Source organism: Candoia aspera, chromosome 1, assembly GCF_035149785.1.
Source record: "Candoia aspera isolate rCanAsp1 chromosome 1, rCanAsp1.hap2, whole genome shotgun sequence".
Classification (NCBI taxonomy): domain Eukaryota; kingdom Metazoa; phylum Chordata; class Lepidosauria; order Squamata; family Boidae; genus Candoia; species Candoia aspera.
The window spans coordinates 312,650,493-312,671,388 of NC_086153.1; the positions used below are offsets into that span (position 1 = coordinate 312,650,493).

At 37.2% G+C, this 20,896-nt stretch overlaps 1 protein-coding gene across 5 annotated transcripts in view; it reads left to right on the forward strand.

Moving 5' to 3' along the window:
• PPP2R5C (protein phosphatase 2 regulatory subunit B'gamma) overlaps positions 1–19,640 on the forward strand; it is a 75,829-nt gene extending 56,189 nt beyond the window's left edge. For 3 of the 5 annotated variants that reach the window (XM_063290329.1, XM_063290330.1, XM_063290332.1), the window contains 7 exons: positions 748–801; positions 1,919–2,089; positions 3,366–3,493; positions 10,830–10,931; positions 12,034–12,106; positions 12,785–12,901; positions 16,657–19,640. In XM_063290329.1, coding sequence (XP_063146399.1) covers positions 748–801; positions 1,919–2,089; positions 3,366–3,493; positions 10,830–10,931; positions 12,034–12,106; positions 12,785–12,901; positions 16,657–16,788 — 777 coding nt within the window. In that variant the 3' untranslated portion in view covers positions 16,789–19,640. The remainder of the gene's footprint in view (positions 1–747; positions 802–1,918; positions 2,090–3,365; positions 3,494–10,829; positions 10,932–12,033; positions 12,107–12,784; positions 12,902–16,656) is intronic. The other 2 variants (XM_063290331.1, XM_063290333.1) reach the window with 1 other exon arrangement.
• The last annotated feature ends 1,256 nt before the right edge of the window (positions 19,641–20,896 follow it).

Genomic DNA, 20,896 nt, shown 5'->3' on the forward strand with positions numbered 1-20,896 from the left:
AGAAGATACTTCTTCTATGCTTATGTTTATGCTACTTCGTTTTGCCTGAATGTGAAAACTGAGTTTCTCAATTTCAGCTTTATTTGCCATTGGTAGTGCAACTACAGTAATTGAAAGGTCCAGAACCTGGGGTGTTGAATGCGTTCTATTGTTGAGGTCTGAGAAGGTAAACAAATGCTTGGTTATGTTCAACCAGCTGTTTGTATGCAGGGGTACATATACTTTCTGGTTTCATTTGATCTTTGCACCCACAATCCCAAAAGGAGAGGGGGCCATGGCAAATAATTCTTTGAGTGAATTGGCATCACCATGTAAGCAGAAGAAGGTTTTGTATTTGGCTATCGTTATCTGGGGCCTCATCAGTGTCACTTGGTACCCGATCTATGGATGGAACTTCCAGGTTCCATCCACAGATCGGGCACCTTACAGAGCTTGTCTGTAACCTGCATTGCTTTTTTGATACCAAGTCATATTTTATTTTTCCTAAGCATTTTTAAGAACAGTTATCTGTTAGTGATTTTAGATTTTTTTCCATTGATGATTTTACTTTTATTTTTCAGATATTACTTTATTATTATATTTTTCAATGATTCACTTAAAAACTACCTGAAATTCAGATCTCTTTTTTGTGACCTTTTGGGTTTGAAATTCTGTTTCTTTCGTTCACCTAGATAAACATTCTATACTAACAAGTTAGATTTCTATTGAACTGCAGCCTAATAATAGTATTATTTTATCTCAATTTAGCTGGCATACTGCGTAGTTCAGTTTTTAGAAAAGGACAGCACACTTACTGAGCCAGTAAGTTTTGTTTCTCTTCTTCTTTTTAAAAATATTTTGTAAGTATTTAAACAGTGTATTTTTTAAACTGTGATCGGATTACTTCAGCACCAGCAACAGGTAATTCGTATAGTGCACTGTTCATATCATGTGTTCAAAATGATATAACTTGAACAACTTAAACTGAAGGATAAGGTACCTTTAAAAATGAGTTAAAATTGGACAGTTTGCAGACTTTCAGTTCACAGAAGAATATCTGAATATACAATTCTGGCTTTAATCTGCTACTATAAAAGTGGTCACATTAACTAGTTGGCTTCTACAAACACAGACACACACCATTCCCTTTTTAATTCCTTTTTCTGGATTGCATTCCTTCAATAGAAATTGGAAATAATAAAGGTGAGCAGAATAATATAAGAGATTTTATTATTTTATAATACATCTATACAAGTATTTACCTTAAAGAAGATCATGAAAATATTAACAATAAATTGAATTGTTTTCTTCATCTCTTACTAAGCACATCACTGACAGCTCTAAATGGCAACATAACCTACGTAGCAATAATGCTTTATTCTTTGTTTTTGTAGTTTGTGTTTCTACATGGAGGCTATGTGGATATTGTTATTGTTGTTATAATTGATTTTTACCTCACTGAATGTTTTAAGTCTTGTTTATATAGCCTATAAGCCACCAAGTGTCATTTGAATTATTAATTATTATTAATTAATGGTTTTCAGTCTATGCCATTTGGAGATTTAAAAAAATAATAATAATAGACATTTTGATCTCCAGAAACCCCAATCACTGTGCTATATTTCTCCTAACTGGCTTGGCTTTATTTTCTACACATACACAGAAAAAGTTCTAAATGAGAAAAATATAATTTCTCACTTGAATAAACAGTGCTGTTTCTTTGAGATCAGTCTTTGTGAGAATTTCAAAACTTTGTTCAGGTGTGTTTGCTGAAGTCAGTATTTGAAACTCACTTGGTTAAAAGATCAGAAGTAGTTTCTTTGTAATGCCCTATTCACTGATGATAAGAATTTTGATTATATATGGCATTAATGATGTATAACAGTAATATTTAAGGCAAGCTATTAGAAATCTAGTTATTTGGGGTTTTTATTTTCAGGTGGTGATGGCCCTACTCAAATACTGGCCAAAGACTCATAGTCCAAAAGAAGTTATGTTTTTAAATGAATTAGAAGAAATTTTAGATGTTATTGAACCATCTGAATTTGTGAAGGTTATGGAACCTCTTTTCAGGCAGCTAGCAAAGTGCGTCTCCAGTCCACACTTTCAGGTTGGTTATTCTAAGAAATTTGTGTTGTTTTTTTTAATTTAACATTACATGCCAATAATCAATTATTAGTAAAATTTGAATTACAGGTGGTCCTTGTTTAATGACCACTTGTTTAGCAACTCTTCTAACTTGTGATGGTGCTGAACGAGTGGTAGTTACAACTGGTCCTCGAAGTTCTGGCTGGCACAGCATGCCCTGCAGTCACATGATCGCGATCTAGGTGCTCAGCAACTGGCCCAGATTTCCAACCATCGCAGCATCCTGCAGTCACATGATCGTGATTTGCAACCTTCCCTGCCGCTTCCCACAAGCAAAGGCAATGGGGAAGCCGGCAATAAGTCAGCAGTCGCAATCACTTGAGGTCCTCACTTAACATCCTGCTCAGTCCTTGCTTAACACAGGTAACTGAAGACTGCTGGAACTGCTGTCACTAAGTGGCACAGTCACATGACATTGTGCTTTATGACCCCAACACTTAGCAACAGAAATTCTGATTCCAATTATCAGTGTTAACTGAGGACTATCTGTCTGCCTTGTAGATATATTGCAATACAATATGTTACAGGTAGTCCTCAATTTACGACCATTAGTTTCGCAACCGTTCGGAGTTACAACAGCACTGGAAACATGACTGGGCCTCGCACTTATGACCGTCACAGTGTCCCTGCGATCACGTGATCAAAATACAAATGCTTGGCAACCGGCATGTATTTATAACAGTTGCAGTGTCCTGGGGTCACGTGATCGCCATTTGTGACCTTCCTGGCTGGCTTCTGACAAGCAAAGTCAATGGGGGAAGCCAGATTCGCTTAACGACCATGTGATTCACTTAATGACCATGGCAAAGGGTCATAAAATTGGGCGTGACTCACTTAACAGCCTCCTTGCTTAGCGACAGAAGTTCCAGTCCCGATTGTGGTTATAAGTCAAGGACTACCTGTACTGGACACAGCATTTAAGGCAAACTCTTGGCAGAAAAGGTGTAAGATCAGGTGCTACAGTTGTGAAAGCCTTTTCTGTGACATTATCAAAGAGATGTTACGTGTTTCTGACATTTCTATGAGCACTAGATAGTTGTGTAGTGGCAGTTCTAGCAGCTACCAGTCAAGTCCTACCATCTAAACAATAGATGTTGCAGTGCAAAGAAACAGATGAACTACTAGAAATAGCTCAAATAAGATTAAAGCATGACTCTGCATGATCAGAAAAGAGAATATAGTAGACATTTTACAGTTTGTAGAAGTTGCTAAATGGCTAACTGTCTCGTGTGTCATAGGTGGCAGAACGAGCGCTATACTACTGGAATAATGAATATATTATGAGCTTAATCAGTGACAATGCAGCTAAGATTTTACCTATCATGTTTCCATCCTTGTATCGAAATTCAAAGACTCACTGGAACAAGTAAGGATCTATTTGTTTTATACTTCTTGATACTATAAAGTCTAGCATAGCTCAGTTGGAAAACTTTTTATAAATTATGGTCATGTTTGTGTAGTGCTCTTGAATTTCTCATGAATGTATAGAACAAGAGACTATTCCTTCAAATAGGATCAGTGAAGCTATATGTTATGTCTTATAAGGATCTGAGAAAATGCAGATCCTTCCATGTGTAATTTGTTCTGAATTTTCAGCTCACCTTCTTCAAGGGCTGACATAAATTAGTTTGACATTGGCACAATATACAAAAGGCTTAAGTATCAGATTAACATGAGAGCATTTCTGCACCACTGCATGCCAAATGCTCAATATCCAAATGTGTGCTTGTACATCCTGCCCCCCACAAATCTACTACTTTAAAAATGTTATTATATTTATTAACTTTAATATATAGGGCTTATAGGCCATTCCAGTCAATCAACTCTGAGTGGCATACAACCTTCGAAATCCATAAATTCGCTTATAGTATAATAAACAAAAAGATATTTTAAAAAGATAGGATATATGGATAGGGTGTGGATAGAACTTTCAGCCCCCAAAAAATCTTTTACATAGAAGAGAGAAAATAAAGCATCTTTCTCCTATAAGCCTCTAGTAGACTAAGAATTACCTATAGGGTAACCAAGGATGCCCAATAGATTTATCATTAAAACAATACAAATATATGAGTAAACAGTATAATTAAGTATGTATTGCAGGTTTGTTTTGGGGATCAAGTGACGTAACATGATTAGTTTAACAAAATAATTTCTCTTAAGTGTTTACAGTCTGACTTTCATATTTGCAATGTCAGTTCCTAAATTGCTATATTAGTTTGATATATAAATTAATGAGGCAACCTAATTCTTTTTTTCCCCAAATAAGTTTATAATGAGCATAGACTTACAGATTGTATAGCTGTGTTCATTGGGTATTTTTATCCCAATGTGTTTGCAATATGTGTTTCAGTTAGGTATTTTCACATCTGTCGGTATAATCAAGTCACACGATAGCTTATCAGTTGATGGCAAATATGTCTTTTCTGAAAAGGTTACTGTGTGCAATTTTGTTTTATGTACTATTGCCAGACTTCAATTCTTAAACTTAACTGCATGTTAATATAGGGTAAAAATAGGAGTTCCTGTTTTACTAATGAAAAGTAATAGTTTCTTCATTTTGTTCTCTGTGATCCACACCAGTAGGTTCTGTGTCTGCTCAAAGCACCATTTGAACGTCCCAGAGTTAGACCTTTTTGTGGTAACTTCACTCTGTTGCCCAAATGCATACAGTAATCATAGTTCACACTAATCTCTTTAGTTCTTTTTTGTTAGACATAACAACAGCATGTACCATGTTTTCTACAGTGTTTTTTACATATTCTTAGAGCAGATATATAGGATTACAGGTAGTCCTCGCTTAACAACTGCCCTATTTAACAACTGTTTGAAGTTACAATGGTACTGAAAAAGTAACTCTGTGGCCAGTCCTCTCACTTACAACCATTGCAGGTCCCCACAGTCACATGATCAAGATTCAGGTGCTTTGAAACCGGCAGGTGTTTACAACTGTCACAGTGTCCCACAGTTACATAATTGCCATTTGCACACTTCACAGCCAGCTGTGAAGCCACAAACAGAGTCAATGGAGAAGCTGCAATAAAATTGCAAGTCACAGTCATGTGATTCCTCGCTTAATGACTGCATTGCTTAGCAAGGGATAGCCAGTTCCAATTGTGGTCATTAAGTAAGGACTACCTGTACTAAGGCTCCATTCTGCAAATAAAATTGAAAGAGCAGACTATTTCTTGTTGATGGTCATGGTCTTTACCTTGGTTAAGACCATATTATGATGCCTGTATTGTCAGGCCTTCAGAATACAGGCCTGCCAAAAAAGACCTCTCAATTTTGGTTGATGCTTTAAGGACAGTGAACTCTTGAGTCTCCAACAAGGAAGGCATCACCCCTTATTCTTCAGTTGTAGGTCTGTCATTGCCATAGCATCAGAGACTGTTGTAGCACATCCACTTGAGACCAGTCAACTATTTTTCCCAGGTCCATCCCAAGCATTGCCAATAGACAGTAGAAATCCTAGGTATGCCCTCAAAAGAGAGCATCACTAGTGCATTATATGTTAAAAGTATTCACATATCTTCTTGGAAATGAATGAACTTTTAGAGCATCTAGGTTAAAATAAGTGGAGAGTAAATAAAAGCAATATTGTTGCTGATGTCCACAGTCTCCCTCCCTCCCAACCAAATAGATACACAATTGCAAATAATTGCAGTAAGCAACAATAATGAATGGCAGCAGAAGAGTGCAATGTGGGTGCACAAAAAGCTTCATGCCTATCTGGAAAAGAGAAAAAGAAAGGACACACATGGGAGTTCAGAAAACAGGTGGGTCACAAGGAAGATTAACTCAGAATTGTAGAGATAGTGTTAGGAAAAAAAACATCAGTATACCAGCTGCTCGGTGGAAATGACAAAGTATTCACAAATATCAAAGGAAAGGCAGAGGTACCCAGATCCTATTTTGACTTATTCTTTTCCAGAGCAGCATGACTTGTATTCTAGGGTACCAAATGAATTTGGTAATAGGTGAAGTGCCAGATGGCTGGAACAGGACACATTTTCTTATCTTCACAAAGGAGAGAAACTATATACAGACCAGTTATTCTAATATCAATATCTGGAAATATTCTGCAGTAGGTCATAAAGAATTTAATTATAGAAAAGAATGCGGTCATAACCAAAGTCATCCTGAATTTGTCAAGAACTAGTCTTACAAGTCTTGCTAGACCAACTTTGTTTTTTGATTAGGTAATTTCCTTAGTAGGCTGTCAGAATGCTGTACACATAATATATCTTTATTTCAGCAGAGCATTTGACAGATTGTCCTGTACTTTCCAATCAACAAGTTATTTAAATATGGACTGTATTCATAGCTGGCTTGAAAATCATATTCAAAGTATGTTCATCTTTTCTTCATCACAGTGAAGTGAGATATCAAGTGAAGTGCTGTTCAATTCATTCTTGCATCTAATACTCTTCATTGTTTATATTAATGCTTTGAATGTGAAAGTAGATAGAAGGCCTATCAAATTTGAAGGTGACTAATATTGTGCAAAACATTCCATCGTGGAATGTTCCAATCCTGAAATGGTTATGACCCTGGAATAGGCAGTTCTGAGTTTTCCAGTTATCCAGCCTGTCCCTTTTAAGGTCAAACCATTTATGAAGCACTTTGAATGGTCCATTAAGGAATCAGACCATTCTGTAACAATGTTTTGTCATCTTCTACAGATGACATTGAATTAGGTGGGAGAGCTGATATCCTAGAAGACAGGAAAAAAAATCAAATAGCTCTTAATAGGTTAGAAAAAAAATATATTCTTAAAAATAATAAAGATATTATTTAAGAAAGATAAATGCAAAGTTCTTCATTTAGGAAACTGTAATCAAATTTACAAATAAGAAATTCACAGCTTGGTAACTCCTCAGTACCAAAAGCAACATCTTTTATAGGATTTAGCACAGAATGATACTACAGAAGTTTACATTTTGAGTAAAGTCTTGGTTTGGAAACTGCCCTGTCACTGTTATTCAACCTCCCCAATAAAATGACCTTCTAGGACTTCCTCTAGAAGCATGAGGAGATCCTTGTCCCAGACATGTGCTCAGCAACACAACTCCTTCCATTAAACAATTTGGCACTTTTGATCCCACCATCATCCCTACTTTAGAGCCACGAACTCCACAGTACCTTGCCTCTTTCTATCAAGTAGGATTTCTAGAACCAGCTGTGCTGGTACTCTGTCCTACTGCTTTCAGAGTGATTCTAGAACATGTATGGGAAATTAAGTTGTTGGAAAGTGCTGCTCAAGGTGATTTCCTGAAAAGATCAAGGCCAAAGGTTAGTCCAGGTACTTCAAAGAATCTAAGAAAAATAGAACCTATGACCATTCTTGGATCTTAGGATCTACAAAACCATTTTTTATATTACTCTCAGATTCCATAGGATCAGGTCAGTCTTGATACTCCTTTTGCTACCCAGAAGCTTGTGGTTGAACATGTATCATCCTGCCTCGCTGTCATCATGTGCACTTCATAGATGGTGCCTCTGCATTTTGTTCCAGGTGCTTTCCTTCAGGCTGACCACTACTCACAAGAGTTTTCACTAAATCTACAGTGGTGATTGCTGTGCATCTGTAGTTCCTCATAGTAGTGTTTCACTTACATCTTGATGGCCATCTGTTAGCTAATTGTAGCTACACTGCTCGTAAAGAGATAATACCACCTTATACTTGTTAGCTTTTCTCAGCCTTCAGATCTGTTCTGACAAGCCCAACTCCCTTTGCCGATTATCACATTTATTGAAACAGAGTTCAATTCTGTCCAGAATTCAGTTTCATCTTCCCGCTGAAGATGTTTCAATAAGTGGCCTGCATAATTTCTCTGAGATCTCTCTTGCTCTGAATTTGATTTTGCTCTGCTTTGTCCAAACAGATACTACCTTCTTCCATGCACAATATAACCTCATCTGCTAATTTTAGAGTTTGGCCATTTTGCAGCATCATCTCTATCCATTATTATTACAGTAAATGCTTCCACAGATAGCTGAAGAGCTTTCTGTTGCTCACTGAAGACTAGGAGTTGTGGTCTTCTATAAAGACCAGACTCATATCAATGAATTGAACTGTTAGCAATATTAAAAGTTCTTTCTTCATTGAAAGACATAGCATGGAACCAATTTGCCAGACTGTATCAGACACCAACACAGTTCGTTGGTACATCAACAAATATGGAGTGTGGAATAGGATTGCTAGCTCACTCTAGTTACAGACTTGTGGGCTTTGTGTATTGCTTATTCTATCCTCACAATATTTTAGTTATTTAATTATTAGTTAATCAAATTTATACACTGCCCATCTCACTATATAAATGACTGAGCAGCTTACAATAAAAATAAATATATTTGCAGAAGAGGAAAATTATCTTGCAGACTATGTCAGCTTAGCAATTTCCAGCTGGGCCTATTACTCATTCTCACACTTTCTGACAGTGGAGAGTCCTGTGCATCATTTCTTTCTAATTATTACTTCTGTCATCAAAATAGCAAAGACTGGGAACACAATCCTCTTTATCTGGACAGGGCTGCTATTGTTCCTATTTCTCCCAGTCTCTTGAAACGGATCATTATGATAAGGAATGACAGTGAAAATAGCATATTATTAACACCTTGATTAACCACCCAGCCATTATTCATACCTTGTTCATTTATTGGTTGCTACACTGCCCTATTCCAAAACTACTTCGAGTGGCTTCACAAGATTAAAAAGACAACATTATATATAAAACCTTGCAGGGAATACCTAACACTTCCAAAGCTCCCAGACCTCATAGCTCTCCAAGGCTGCCAGGTATTCCATTCTGACATGCAGTTCCCCTGGCAAGCCGGTGCACCCAAATAAACAGTGTTACAGTGCCCTCACAAAAAACTTTCTGCAAGAAAAGCTGATGGAGCTAAATGTAGTAAAATTCTTATTTAGTGAAGCAAGATGTTTTGATCCATATACTTGATGTTGTCATGAGCACTGATGGTGAGCAGGAGGGGGCCCCTATCCAGGGGGGAAAACGCATGCGTAGTAGTGAGGAGTTGAGCAGTCATTCAAAGAGACACAGATCAGACCCGCCTTGACTTTTGGGGTTCATCTGTATGGGTTTTCTCACGCTTCTTCAGTTTGTTAGGATTTTCTGTCTAACGTAGCAGTAATAAAACACAAGAGACTTATTCCTCGTCTCAGCGTGATTCCTGACTATTAGGACAGATGTATTCCTCATACAAGAGCCAGTTTAGTATGGTGATTAAAGACACTGGACTAGAAGTTCACTAGGAGACTATGAGTTCTAGTCCTGCCTTAGGTACAATAGACAACTGAGTGTCTTTAGGCCAGTTACTTTCTTTCAGCCTTAGGAAGAAGCAATGGCAAACTATTTCCAAAAAATGTTGTCAGAAAAACTTCATGGACTTGTCCATGTATATGGCAGGAGTCAAGGCTGACTGAAAGGCACACACACAGGGAAAAGTCCCTCCTCATATGCTGTTCCTTTTGTTAAAGTTGAAAAGTGCCAGATTGGCTTTTGCTTCATTAGTAGTTTTCCTAATGGTGATGGCTGCATGCTTTTCTATAAAGATGGTTGTTCTCTGTTTTCTGATATGCTGGTCAAATTTTTATGAAACTGTTCTTTCATATGTATCTTCTTTCCTTGCTGTTTCCTACATGGAATTTATCCAGAATTTATCCTGGAAAATAGCTTTTTGTCATCCAGATGAATAAGTGAGCTCTGTACCACATGTTCAGACCCACCTTATTTCACCTTATGTAGCAAACTAATTCTTCACTCAGAATTTCCTTACAAGCTGAATTTCCAAATTCCATTTGTTTCAGAATTATGACCTCCCTTCTTTCCATTCTCAACCATTCCTTTAGAATGGTCACTTCACATCCTGAATGTCCTTCAGGGATTTACTTTTTACCTTAATAGGACCACCTGGTTTCAGCAAGCCTCATGTCTATTCTTTCGTTATTGGGAAGCCGGCAAAGGATTACTGTTGCCTCTCCAGATTAGTCATAGTTATGATCTAGCTGTGCTATGACACAATGAAGCAGTCTTGGCCCTGCTTCAGTCAGAAGCCATTCCAGCAGGGCTGTCTCATTCTCTGTGGCTCTCCTGAGCTGTGTTCCTCTACTGGAGGTGCAACCACTTGGTTGCAAACTACATCTGCCACTATATATTGGATCTTTGGGCTGAAAGGGAGGTGGAGTTTGGAAGAGCAACCCTTTCATCTCTAAATGTGTGAGCAACTTCCCATTTTCAGGGATGCAGCTTACTATTCCTCCATTGGTATAAATTTCAGAGACCATGATGAAGAAGAACTAGTTACTTATCTATAATTGTGGTTCTTTGAGTGGTCATCTGTGAATTCACACAACCTACTATCCATCCCTGTTAGGTGCTGTGCATCATTGGTTCTGAGGATATCTCTGTTCCACAGAAACTAACAATCAGCAGAAACTCTGCCCAGTGCATATGTAGTGGGCAGGTTGGCAATTTCCTGCCAAAAATTCTAACTCTGGGTATGTAGAACTGTACAGATGCAGAACCCATTGGTCTGTGTGCACAGAATTTATAACTATTATATTCTTCATTGGATGCTTAGTTTCTGTGTGCCGTATTTTAGCTAATGGAAAAATCCATTTGGGGGTGGGGGGGTTGTGAGTATATGCCCTGCAAAGCCTGAATCCGGTTTTTACTTTATAGGACAATACATGGCTTGATTTACAATGCTCTGAAACTCTTCATGGAGATGAACCAAAAATTGTTTGATGACTGCACTCAGCAATTTAAAGCAGAAAAACTTAAGTGAGCTTCCTCTTAATATGTTCTCATTTTTCTTTACCATTCTTAAGATCTGTGAAAACATCCTGTTGTTTTTGTTACAAATTTTGTATTGCACTTCTATATATTTTTCACAGTATTTACTCAATGGTAAGTGAAACCAATCTTGATTCAAAATGGGATGGCTTTTGAGGGGAAATTCTTAGGAAAAGTCTGAGATTTTCCTGATTAAACTCCAACCCCCAAAAAGATACATCCTGAGAAAACATCTCATCTGTCACCAGGATTACCAGGATTCCAGTTTGCCAATCAACCTCATCTGTTTTTGCCCACGTCCCCATGTTAAAAGTAGTAATGGGACAAGCAGTCAGTTTGCAAAAATTACTACTTTCCTTGAGCTCCCAAGTCTCCAAATGTTCAAACATCTTTGGAGAGTAAAATTCAAATAATTTCTTATGGTATATGCATAGAGAAGAATAGAGTAGTACATTTTTCAGAACCATCAATGAAAGTTTTGAACATGTTCAGAAAAAATCAGAATGGCTTTGTAAACTTTTAATTGCTTAAATATATTTATTGTATATTTCATTCTACAGCACAATACATTGCTTAAAACTAAACACAGCTTTGCTTAAAAGATATAGGCAGTGGCTTATTTCTGATAATATAATTGTTATTTCTTGTTCGTGAGCAAAGAGGTATTTAAAAACATTCAACTTGTCAAAGATTCTCTAAGAAAAAAATCAATTTAATATGAATTAATTGTTATATTTTATCCATTTTGCCTCTCCACTCATGCTTTGCACTTTAATGTTATGAAAATGTGGGAAGTGGAAAGAAAGCAGCAAATGAGAGCAATTGAACCGCTTGATTGTAAAAATTGTGTTGCTTTTTTTTTATATCTGCTTCCTACCCTTCTTTCTCTGGGATTATTGATTATCCTTAATTCTAATATTTGTTGTCCCCTCACTGTAAAGGAGTTTCTTCTATTTATAATATATGCAAAACTTCAAAAACAGTAAATGTTAAAGTTCCTGTACTTCGTGTCATTTCAGTGATAATTTAATTCCTTCTTTATGTTCATTAGCATTGCCTAGTATGTGTGAATGCTCTTTTTTCTTTCTAGGGAAAAGCTAAAAATGAAGGAACGGGAAGAAGCTTGGGTTAAAATAGAAAATCTAGCCAAATCAAATCCTCAGGTAACTAGAAAACTTTCAGAGGATGAATATTTTAATTTAGATCTCACTGGAAGAATAAAGGTCACCAAAAAAGTAGCATTTACTTAATCTTCTTTTGTAGTAATGTGGCTCTATATTTACAACCTTTAATAAATTCCAGTGACCATAGGTATCATACAGTAGCCTGGAACTCCCACAAGCAAGGCATAAAAGCAACAGATTTCTCCAATCTTGCTCTGCAGCATCTGGTATTCATCCTAGTTTGATCCTAGCTGTACATAAAGCCATAGCAATTCATACAGTTATTTTCCATTATTGCTTTGTTGCCCTAATTAGTAATGACTGACATAGTCATTTTCCATTATTAAACACCCTTTTAAAGCCATCAAAGTTCATGGCCATGACAATATCTCTAATAATGAAATTCCATAAATTAAATACTCTTCTAATTTTTTCCTTTTAATCTCCCTGAAGCTTTATTAGGATTCTGTTAATTGTCACATCTCTTGTTTTTAAGAAAATCAAGCTATATTTTATTTCTAACTTGAAGCTAAAATGCTTTGTTCATCCAAATGTGTAAATTACTGTTGAACAGGAGTGAAGTGAACATTTCTGGCAGTGAAATGCCTGAATTGTTATAGCTTCTAACTTTGAGATTTGCTATAAAAAAGTCTGACATAATTTTTTGTATTTGGTTAGTATTTAGTATATAGTGACACCTCTCTAGTGAGCAGTCCTGTTGCAATGGAAACAGATGGGCCTTTAACTGAAGACTTGCAGGTGCTGACAAAGACAGTGAAAGAAGAAGCTTGTCCGGTAAGGATATACAGGTAGTCCTCGAATTACAGTGGCAATTGGGACCAGAATTTCCATTGCTAAGCAATGCAGTCATAAAGCGTGACATCACATAACTGCATCGCTTAGTGACAGCAATCCCTGCAGTCCCCATTGCCGTTATTAAGAGAGGATCATGGGTTGTTAAGCAAGTACCTCCTGGCAACATCCTGATGGCTTCCAACAACCAAAGTCAATGGGAAAGCCAGCAGGAAATTGCAAGTCCCAGGCAGCTCGCAAGCAGGCTGGCAGGCAGGTAAGTGGTTGCTGCCAGGTGGGAGAGGGTGTGCAAGTGGCAGGGGAAGCATGGTGGGAGTGCAGCAGGGCTTAGGGTGGCTGCTGCCAGGTGGGAGAAGTGCATGAGGGTGCGTGAGTGGTGGGGAAGGTGCGGCATGAGCACAGCAGGGCTTAGGGTAGCTGCTGCCAGTTGGGAGAGGGTGCGCGAGTGATGAGGGAGGTGCAGCACAAGCACGGCGGGGCTTGGGGTGGCTGCTGCTGGGTGCACGAGTGGTGGGGGAGGCACAGCATGAACATGGCAGGGCTTGGGGTGGCTGCTACCGGGCAGGGGAGGGTGTGCGAATGGCTGGGGAGGCATGGCACGAGCACAGCAAGGCCCAGGGAGGATGCACAAGTGGGGGAGACATACCTGAGCAACTTGAGACCTTCCCTGCTGCCTTCCCTATTGACTTTGCTAGTGGGAAGCTGGCAGGGAAGGTCACAAATCATGATCAGGTGACTGCAGGACGCTGCAATCGTCGTAAGTGTGAGCCAGTTGCCAAGTGTTCAGATCACAATCATGAGTGTGGGGGTGCTGGGATAGTTGGAACTTCGAGGACCAGTCATAACCACTACTCGGTCAGCCCCATTGGTCGCTGAATGAGTGGTCGTTAAGCGAGGACTACCTGTACGGAGGGGGGGGAAAGCCTACTTCTTCCAAACTTGGTTCAAAACTATTTACTCATGAATTCTACAATTTGTCTTTTAAATTGCAACACATCTGAAATGAGCAGAATGATTTTAATAATTTCCAGATTGGCATTTCCTTTGCTTGTCAGCAGAATGATTCTAATATGTGCTAATTTGGTCCCACTGTGTTGTCTTGTATTTGAATTGAATAATTTTGTATTTCTGCTATAGCTCATGAACCAACACACTAGTTCTAAATGAAGAAGAAAAGATGGAAAGCAACATCATAGCAGCTAAACTTTTCACTCTTTTGCGCAAATAAGTACTAAAACAAATGCTTGTAATGGGTGTAGCATGCCAGTTTTTAAAGCTGGAAAACCCAATTGTCAAACCAAAAAAAAAGGTCAAAAATTCCAGGCCTTGATCCTGGTAATATTCATGTCCCTTAAAATCCTTGGAGGCAAAAACGGAAGTTTAAAAATACACCCATAACTGCTGAAACATTACTATCATAATGTATATATGGGGCTATTGAATAAATCATTATTTATTCTAAAGCAGTAACCTATACTTCAAAACTCTGGTTTGTTTTTCACTTGATGACTGACTGCAAACGTGATGTCTAAACGGGGGTATGTGGTTTGCTTTTTTCCAGAAGGCAGGCAGGCTCATTGACTTTTGTACTTTGTCAGCACGGGTATGTGATGTCTTGCCTCTTTTTCAACATGCTTTTTGATTGTTGAAAAATAGGAAGTTAAAGAGCATGCAACTAAAGACACATTCTTAACTTACAGTTTTAATGCTGTAAACCTTTGGAAGTCTTGTTGGAGTGTAGTGGTTTATGAGAATATTTATTTAAATATTCTTTATTTACCATTTAAATAAATTAATGGTAAATAAAACTTCTGAATGCAACTTAATACAAATTACACCTGTGTGCAGCCAACAAACTAAACACCAGTACAGAGCATGAGGATAAAGGTTAAGTACAGGAGAGAAGAAACAGCAACTTGTTGCAAACTGTTTTGCTTGGGCTCACTGGTTCAAATAGTTCCTGCTGAGGGGATTTGGTGAAGTACCTGCCACCACTTTACTTTCCAGACCTTGGATTTGGAATCCCCTGTCACCACTTCGTTAATTTCTAAGTACAAACATGTATTTCCTTGGGACTGTGTGGCTACCATGAGAGACCAGGAAAAGGCACAGCTACTTAAGGTGCAGCTGACAGATACTGCAAATGTTTCCATCCCAAACCTGAAGCACTTATCCCACTTTGTGTCCAAATACTGCACAATTCTAGCTATAATATTTCTCACTACAGCCCTGCCACATGTAGTGTGGACAGAAACAGGGTCATTGGGGTCCATCCACTGCTTCCCAAAGACTATTACCACCAGCATTATAACAGCTGCATACAGGTAGTCTTCACTTAGAGATCACAGTTGGGACTGGCAACTCAGGTGTTAAGCAAAGTGGCCGCTAAGTGAAACGGCAATGTGCTTATGATCTTATTTCAGCTTTCCTTTTCTTTACAAACCTGTGAAGATTGGTCGTAAAGTTACTTTTTCATCCCTGTCGTAACTGTGAATGGTCACTAAATGAGCCAGTTGCTAAACAAGGACTACCTGTACTTCCTTGATAGCAGCATAGTTAAAATGATCAGCTGTAGTGACAGAGTGGATACAGTTGGATACATGACTAGTCATACATAATGTATGCATAATGTATCCATAAAGTGGATACATAACTGGAGAGCCATTTTGGTCTAGTGATTAAGGTGCTGGGCTAGAAACCAAGAGTCTGTGAGTTCTAGTCCTACCTTAGGCATGAAAGCCGGCTGAGTGACCTTGGGCCAGTCCCTCTCTCTCAGCCCAATTCACCTCACAGGGTTGCTGTTGTGGGGAAAATAGGAGGAGGAAGGAGTATTAGGTATGTTCGCTGCCTTGAGTTATTTATAAAAATAATAAAGGTATCAAAATTAAATAAATAAATACTCATTGGAGGAACTGCCTAGGCAACTAGCCCTATAATTGTATCGTGATAATACTGTAGTTGTATCCCAGACTTATGTTCATGTGGTATTAGATACCTGGTTAATATAACCAGTACTTCACTGAGAAGGGCTTTAACATCCCTTTGCCTGCAGATCATGCCCTCCACATATCTCAAAGGGAGATTTTGTAAGTTCCCTGTCGAACATCCTCTCCTTGTGTTGTTCAAGCGGGGGACATTATCCATTATGTCTTCCACTGCCCCATTTAAAATGAGATCAGGGCTAAAATACTGATTACAAGTGAACTCAAGGGCTCTGACCTCGAAAAATTGAACTATCTTCTTGCAGATACGTTTCCACCTGTCAGCAACCAAGTTGCTTCTTTTGCTGTGCTGTCATTTAAACTTAGAAAGAAATACTTAAGTTCTTAGCTGTAGCTCTGGCTTTATTTTGCTGTAATCTTTTTACATCTAATACCCTTTTATTACTTTATTGTACAGTCTTAACTATTTTACTGTTACTTTATGGCACACGATATGTTATGATCTGTGGTTACAACAATAGACTGACTTACTCTATATGGTATAGGTAGACCAAATAAATGTTGTGCTTAATGGCTTCCTGGAGAATCAGAAACAAACAGAAACAAGTTCAGGGGAATCCCTAGGTGAATAGCATAGTATGGCAACCCCCAAATAATTACAGTAGGACCAGATGTTTTTGTTCTGCTGAAATCGGCATTCTATTACTGCTTTTCATTCTTGTTTAAAAGAAAACCAAGCACCTATTGGTGGAAGAAATCACTCAGTTTTCTTTAAGCATTGCTTTTTGATTTCAGGAACGGGTGGAGCAGAAAAAGGACCGTCCTATGGTGCGGCGCAAGTCTGAATTGCCTCAGGATATCTATACCATGAAAGCCTTGGAGTCTCATTGCCGAGCTGAGGATCTAATATCACATGATGGGCATTAGACTAGTCAAGTGATATCTTATTTGGAGAAAAACATTTTTTTTTCCTGGACTCTGTTCCGCAGTAGAGAACTTACCTTTTTTTGTGCCATACTGATCAGTTACACACAAGTCAAAGCTTTTTTTCAGCCCCATTCTGTTAGGCAATAATTTCAATACAGTGTGAGCAGCTCAAGATAAGTAGTTCAAACAATGGTGAATTACCTGATTCTGTAATCAGAAACTTGAGTTGATTAGTATTAAACAAAGACATTTTCTTGGTGCTATTGGCATAGTACCAACCAGTGGGAAGCATGCATTTCCTCCAGTTACTGTTGAGAGAAGAGCAGTCTTTTGGTGCAAATTATCAAGCGCTGCTGCTGAGCAACCATTCAGATATTTCAGGCCTCTTCAAACATAATTTTTGTTTGTATATTAAAATCAGCTCTATATAGAAAAAGGCATGAAACTATAATGTCTATCATGTTTCATATCTGTACATGTGCTAGTAAATTTAAATTGGTTGCAGTTTCAGGTTTTTGTCCATAATATCCATGTGCATACAATGAAATGCATGTGTGACAATCTACACAGGAGTTCCATGTTTTTTCCTATCTTGATCAGCTTATAATGAGGATAATATGAAGTGACCTTGCATGGCTTTTCTTATGTAAGTCCACTGAAATGATGAAGGTTGCACAAGACCAGTGTCAGATGAATGGAACCCTTTTTTTTCTCTCTCTCTCTCTCTCTCCTCCTGCCCATCTCTGTCTGCCATTAGTACCATGGGAATGGTCAAAATTCTAAATTCATATGTAACTATTAGGCATTTTATAAATTTGGTGAGAAAAGTACTTGAAGAAAAAAAAATCTGCAGTACTGTCTTGAATATATTCTGGCAGTTTGGAAAGTCATTAATTCTTTATTACAGAATGATAATTTTCAGGACAATCTTAAATCACGTTTAATTTCTAGGAGGTCCAAAAATGGTTCCAGATAGAAGACACCGTTGGTTGAATACTTTATATGGATTGAAGCCATATTTTCTGGTCCTTTAGTGTGGAATACAAAATTAATATTTTGGAACTGAGCTGGTAGAGAATTTGTGCTCCTAAAAATAGAAGTATGTCTGCCTTGACTAAAAATAAATTGCATTTTTAAAGTGATTGCATATATTTCTTGGTTTCAGAATTATTATTTATCAAAATGGCTTTCCTCTTTTCTCTTTTTTCTAAGCTTTTAGCATATGGAATATGGTACCTGCTAAGACTCCTTACTGACATCAGGAGATAGATTACATTTGGATACATTTCCCTGGCTATTATCATTTAGAGAGAGTGTAGCATTGATGCATCTTAGAAAATTTAGCTTAGGCAAATACCCTTCAATGGCATTCCACCTGTTTCAGATACCTATTTTAAGAGCTGAGAAGTTAGTTATAGTAGTTCTGCTGTCAATATATTTTTGGGTGAAAAAGGTATATAGAACATGCACACCTCTCAAGAAAAAAGAAAATCCACCTGACGTGCTGTTGATCTTTAGATGCTGCTATGTGTTCCATAAAATCACTTGCACATTATGAATTTTCTTCAAACTGTTCTAGATAGGAAAGCACAAATAATTTTTTTAAAAAATGCATTGTGCTTTGTCTTCAATATTTGATTTCTCTCAGGGTAGCCAGTATCTTAGACTTTAGTATCTTACTTGAGCAGTTTCATATTAATTTGATTTAGAAGAACTTACTTTTTTTCTTTTTTCTCTGGCACTAACCAAACTTGCAATTTCTTTAAAATAGTTTTAGGTAACAAATCTTGATCCATAACAAATACTTTACAAAGCAGGCATTTTGAGACCGGGGCCTGCTAGCTGGTCTCAAATATGAAATGTCCAATGTATATTGTGAAAGTTATGAAATAGTTCATATCAGGTGGGAATGATGGGAATTAGTGATAAGAAAAAGCTGAATATAAAGACCACTCCAAGCTTCAAACAAAATACCTATTTTTTGTGAAAATAATACCTGTTAAACTTGAAAAAAAATAATATGCTTTGCCATAATGAAATACAAATAATTAAAGCAGTTTAAAAATGTCTTCTCCTTTTGATGAGGGGAAGGGTGCTTTTATAATTGCATAAAGCAATGTCTGTATGTATTTTGATATGCCATTGTTTGAACTTCCCATCTTTAGCTGATAATTTATCAAATATCTTCTTTATAATTTGGCTGTTCAGTAGGTTCATGAAAGAGGTTTCTGAAAAGAAGCAGTCTAATTTTAACCTGGGGGTGGGGGAATGGGAAAATATTGTATATCAATGTTTGGTTGACTGTGTAACGCTCAGCATATAAGATCTTACAGTGTCTAAATTTTATTTTTGCTCTTTACTGAAGATAAACGTTCACCAAAAATCAACTGTTCTGGAGCAGGTAGCATTATTGCCCTGACAATTTGTTCTAGAAATTTCAGGCCAGTTAACCAACTTGCCTAAGCAATACTAAGATTTAGTAGTATTAATTTGTTTGGCTTCCTTCTTATCACCATATTCTCTATACAAGTTATGTATTAAATTATTATTAAAACAAATACATCCCAAATAAAGTGTACAAATAAAATACAATTTTGGTGATTGTTACTCTTCATAAAGTTCAGTGTTATCTACCTTTCCATGTTCTCCAGAACTTTTATGCCTGTACATCAGGAATGTCAAAAAAATATTACAAGTGTCTTCTTTTGTGTGGCTTTAGTATGGCTTCATTTAATATTGTACATACATTGTACTTTGTTTTATTGTAATGAGTAATAAAAATGTAGACTTCATATTTTGTACAGAATGGTCCTATGTACAGAATAAAACATTCCTAGAAACAGCAAAAAAAATATAGGTAAGTGGCACAATTTTTCTTTATACTTGTATCTTTATGCTTTAGTGCAATGCTATGTTAATGTACCAACATATTTTTAATATTTTGTAATTCAGATTTTTTTTGTTCAGACATTGTTTATGGAAAAACTTCATACACCTGCCATTTAATATGCTCTTTTATCTAGTTTTTAAATTCTACAAATGGTGTATTCTATGGATTAAATAAAGAAGAAATGGAATTTTATCTGCTCATCATAAACTGCTTTTAGCTCTAGTACAGGGCATTCTAAAGTGTGGATTATGTAGTGTCTAAGAAAAAAATACTGAGCAAAAATCCAATTTTATAGAACACCCAAACTTCCATATGATCTTACAGCAGTGGAGGAATCTGTACTGGTGGTAGCCAGAAGAAAATTATTCTTCCCCTTCCTTTTTCCCCATGATAACCCAAATCAGGTGAACTCTCAGAAAACTTTCTCTCCAGTTTCCCCTACAGCCCCAGTATCTGCTGGGGAAAAAAAGTGCTATGGTTATCCAGACCCTCACAGAGGTCAGAACTCTGGAAATTGGGGAAATTTGCTCTACCCACTCAACAGGAAAATCTGGCTAGCATCCTGTCTGATTAATACTGCTTATTACCATGTAAACCATATAAACTGTTGTCTGAAAAGTATGGAATCCATTTTCCTTCAGTTAAACTCAAGGTAGTTGATACAGGATTCTCTATCATGGTTGCAAGGCATATCTGAAGACACAATGTCAAACAGATGTATTGATCAATGTTACCTATTGCATTTCTTTTACTCTTGAACTTTCTCAAGTTGTCTGCATGGTTGCAGGGCTGGTAGCAGTTGTTCAGCATACAGTGGTGCTTAAAAGTTTGTGAACCCTTCTGAATGTTCAATATTTTTGTATAAATATGACCTAAAACATAATCTGTTTTCCACATAAGTCCTAAAACTAGATAAAGAGAAACTAATTAAACAAGTGAGTCAAATATATATATATATATATAGCACCACTGTATCTGAAGCACATCAAATTGTAAAAAACTGTAGTCATAAGCCAGTACTGAAATAAATTGACAAATTATTTGTCATATAATATACTTAACAGACCAGAAATGGCCATCTATGTTAATATTTGTAATGACACAAAAGTTGCATGAAACTTAGTAATGCAGCCCTTCTATGAAATGGACTGTTCTTTAATTGCCATGTTTCAAAATCTAAGACTTAGGATATTCCAGACGATTGTTATGGAAAACCTA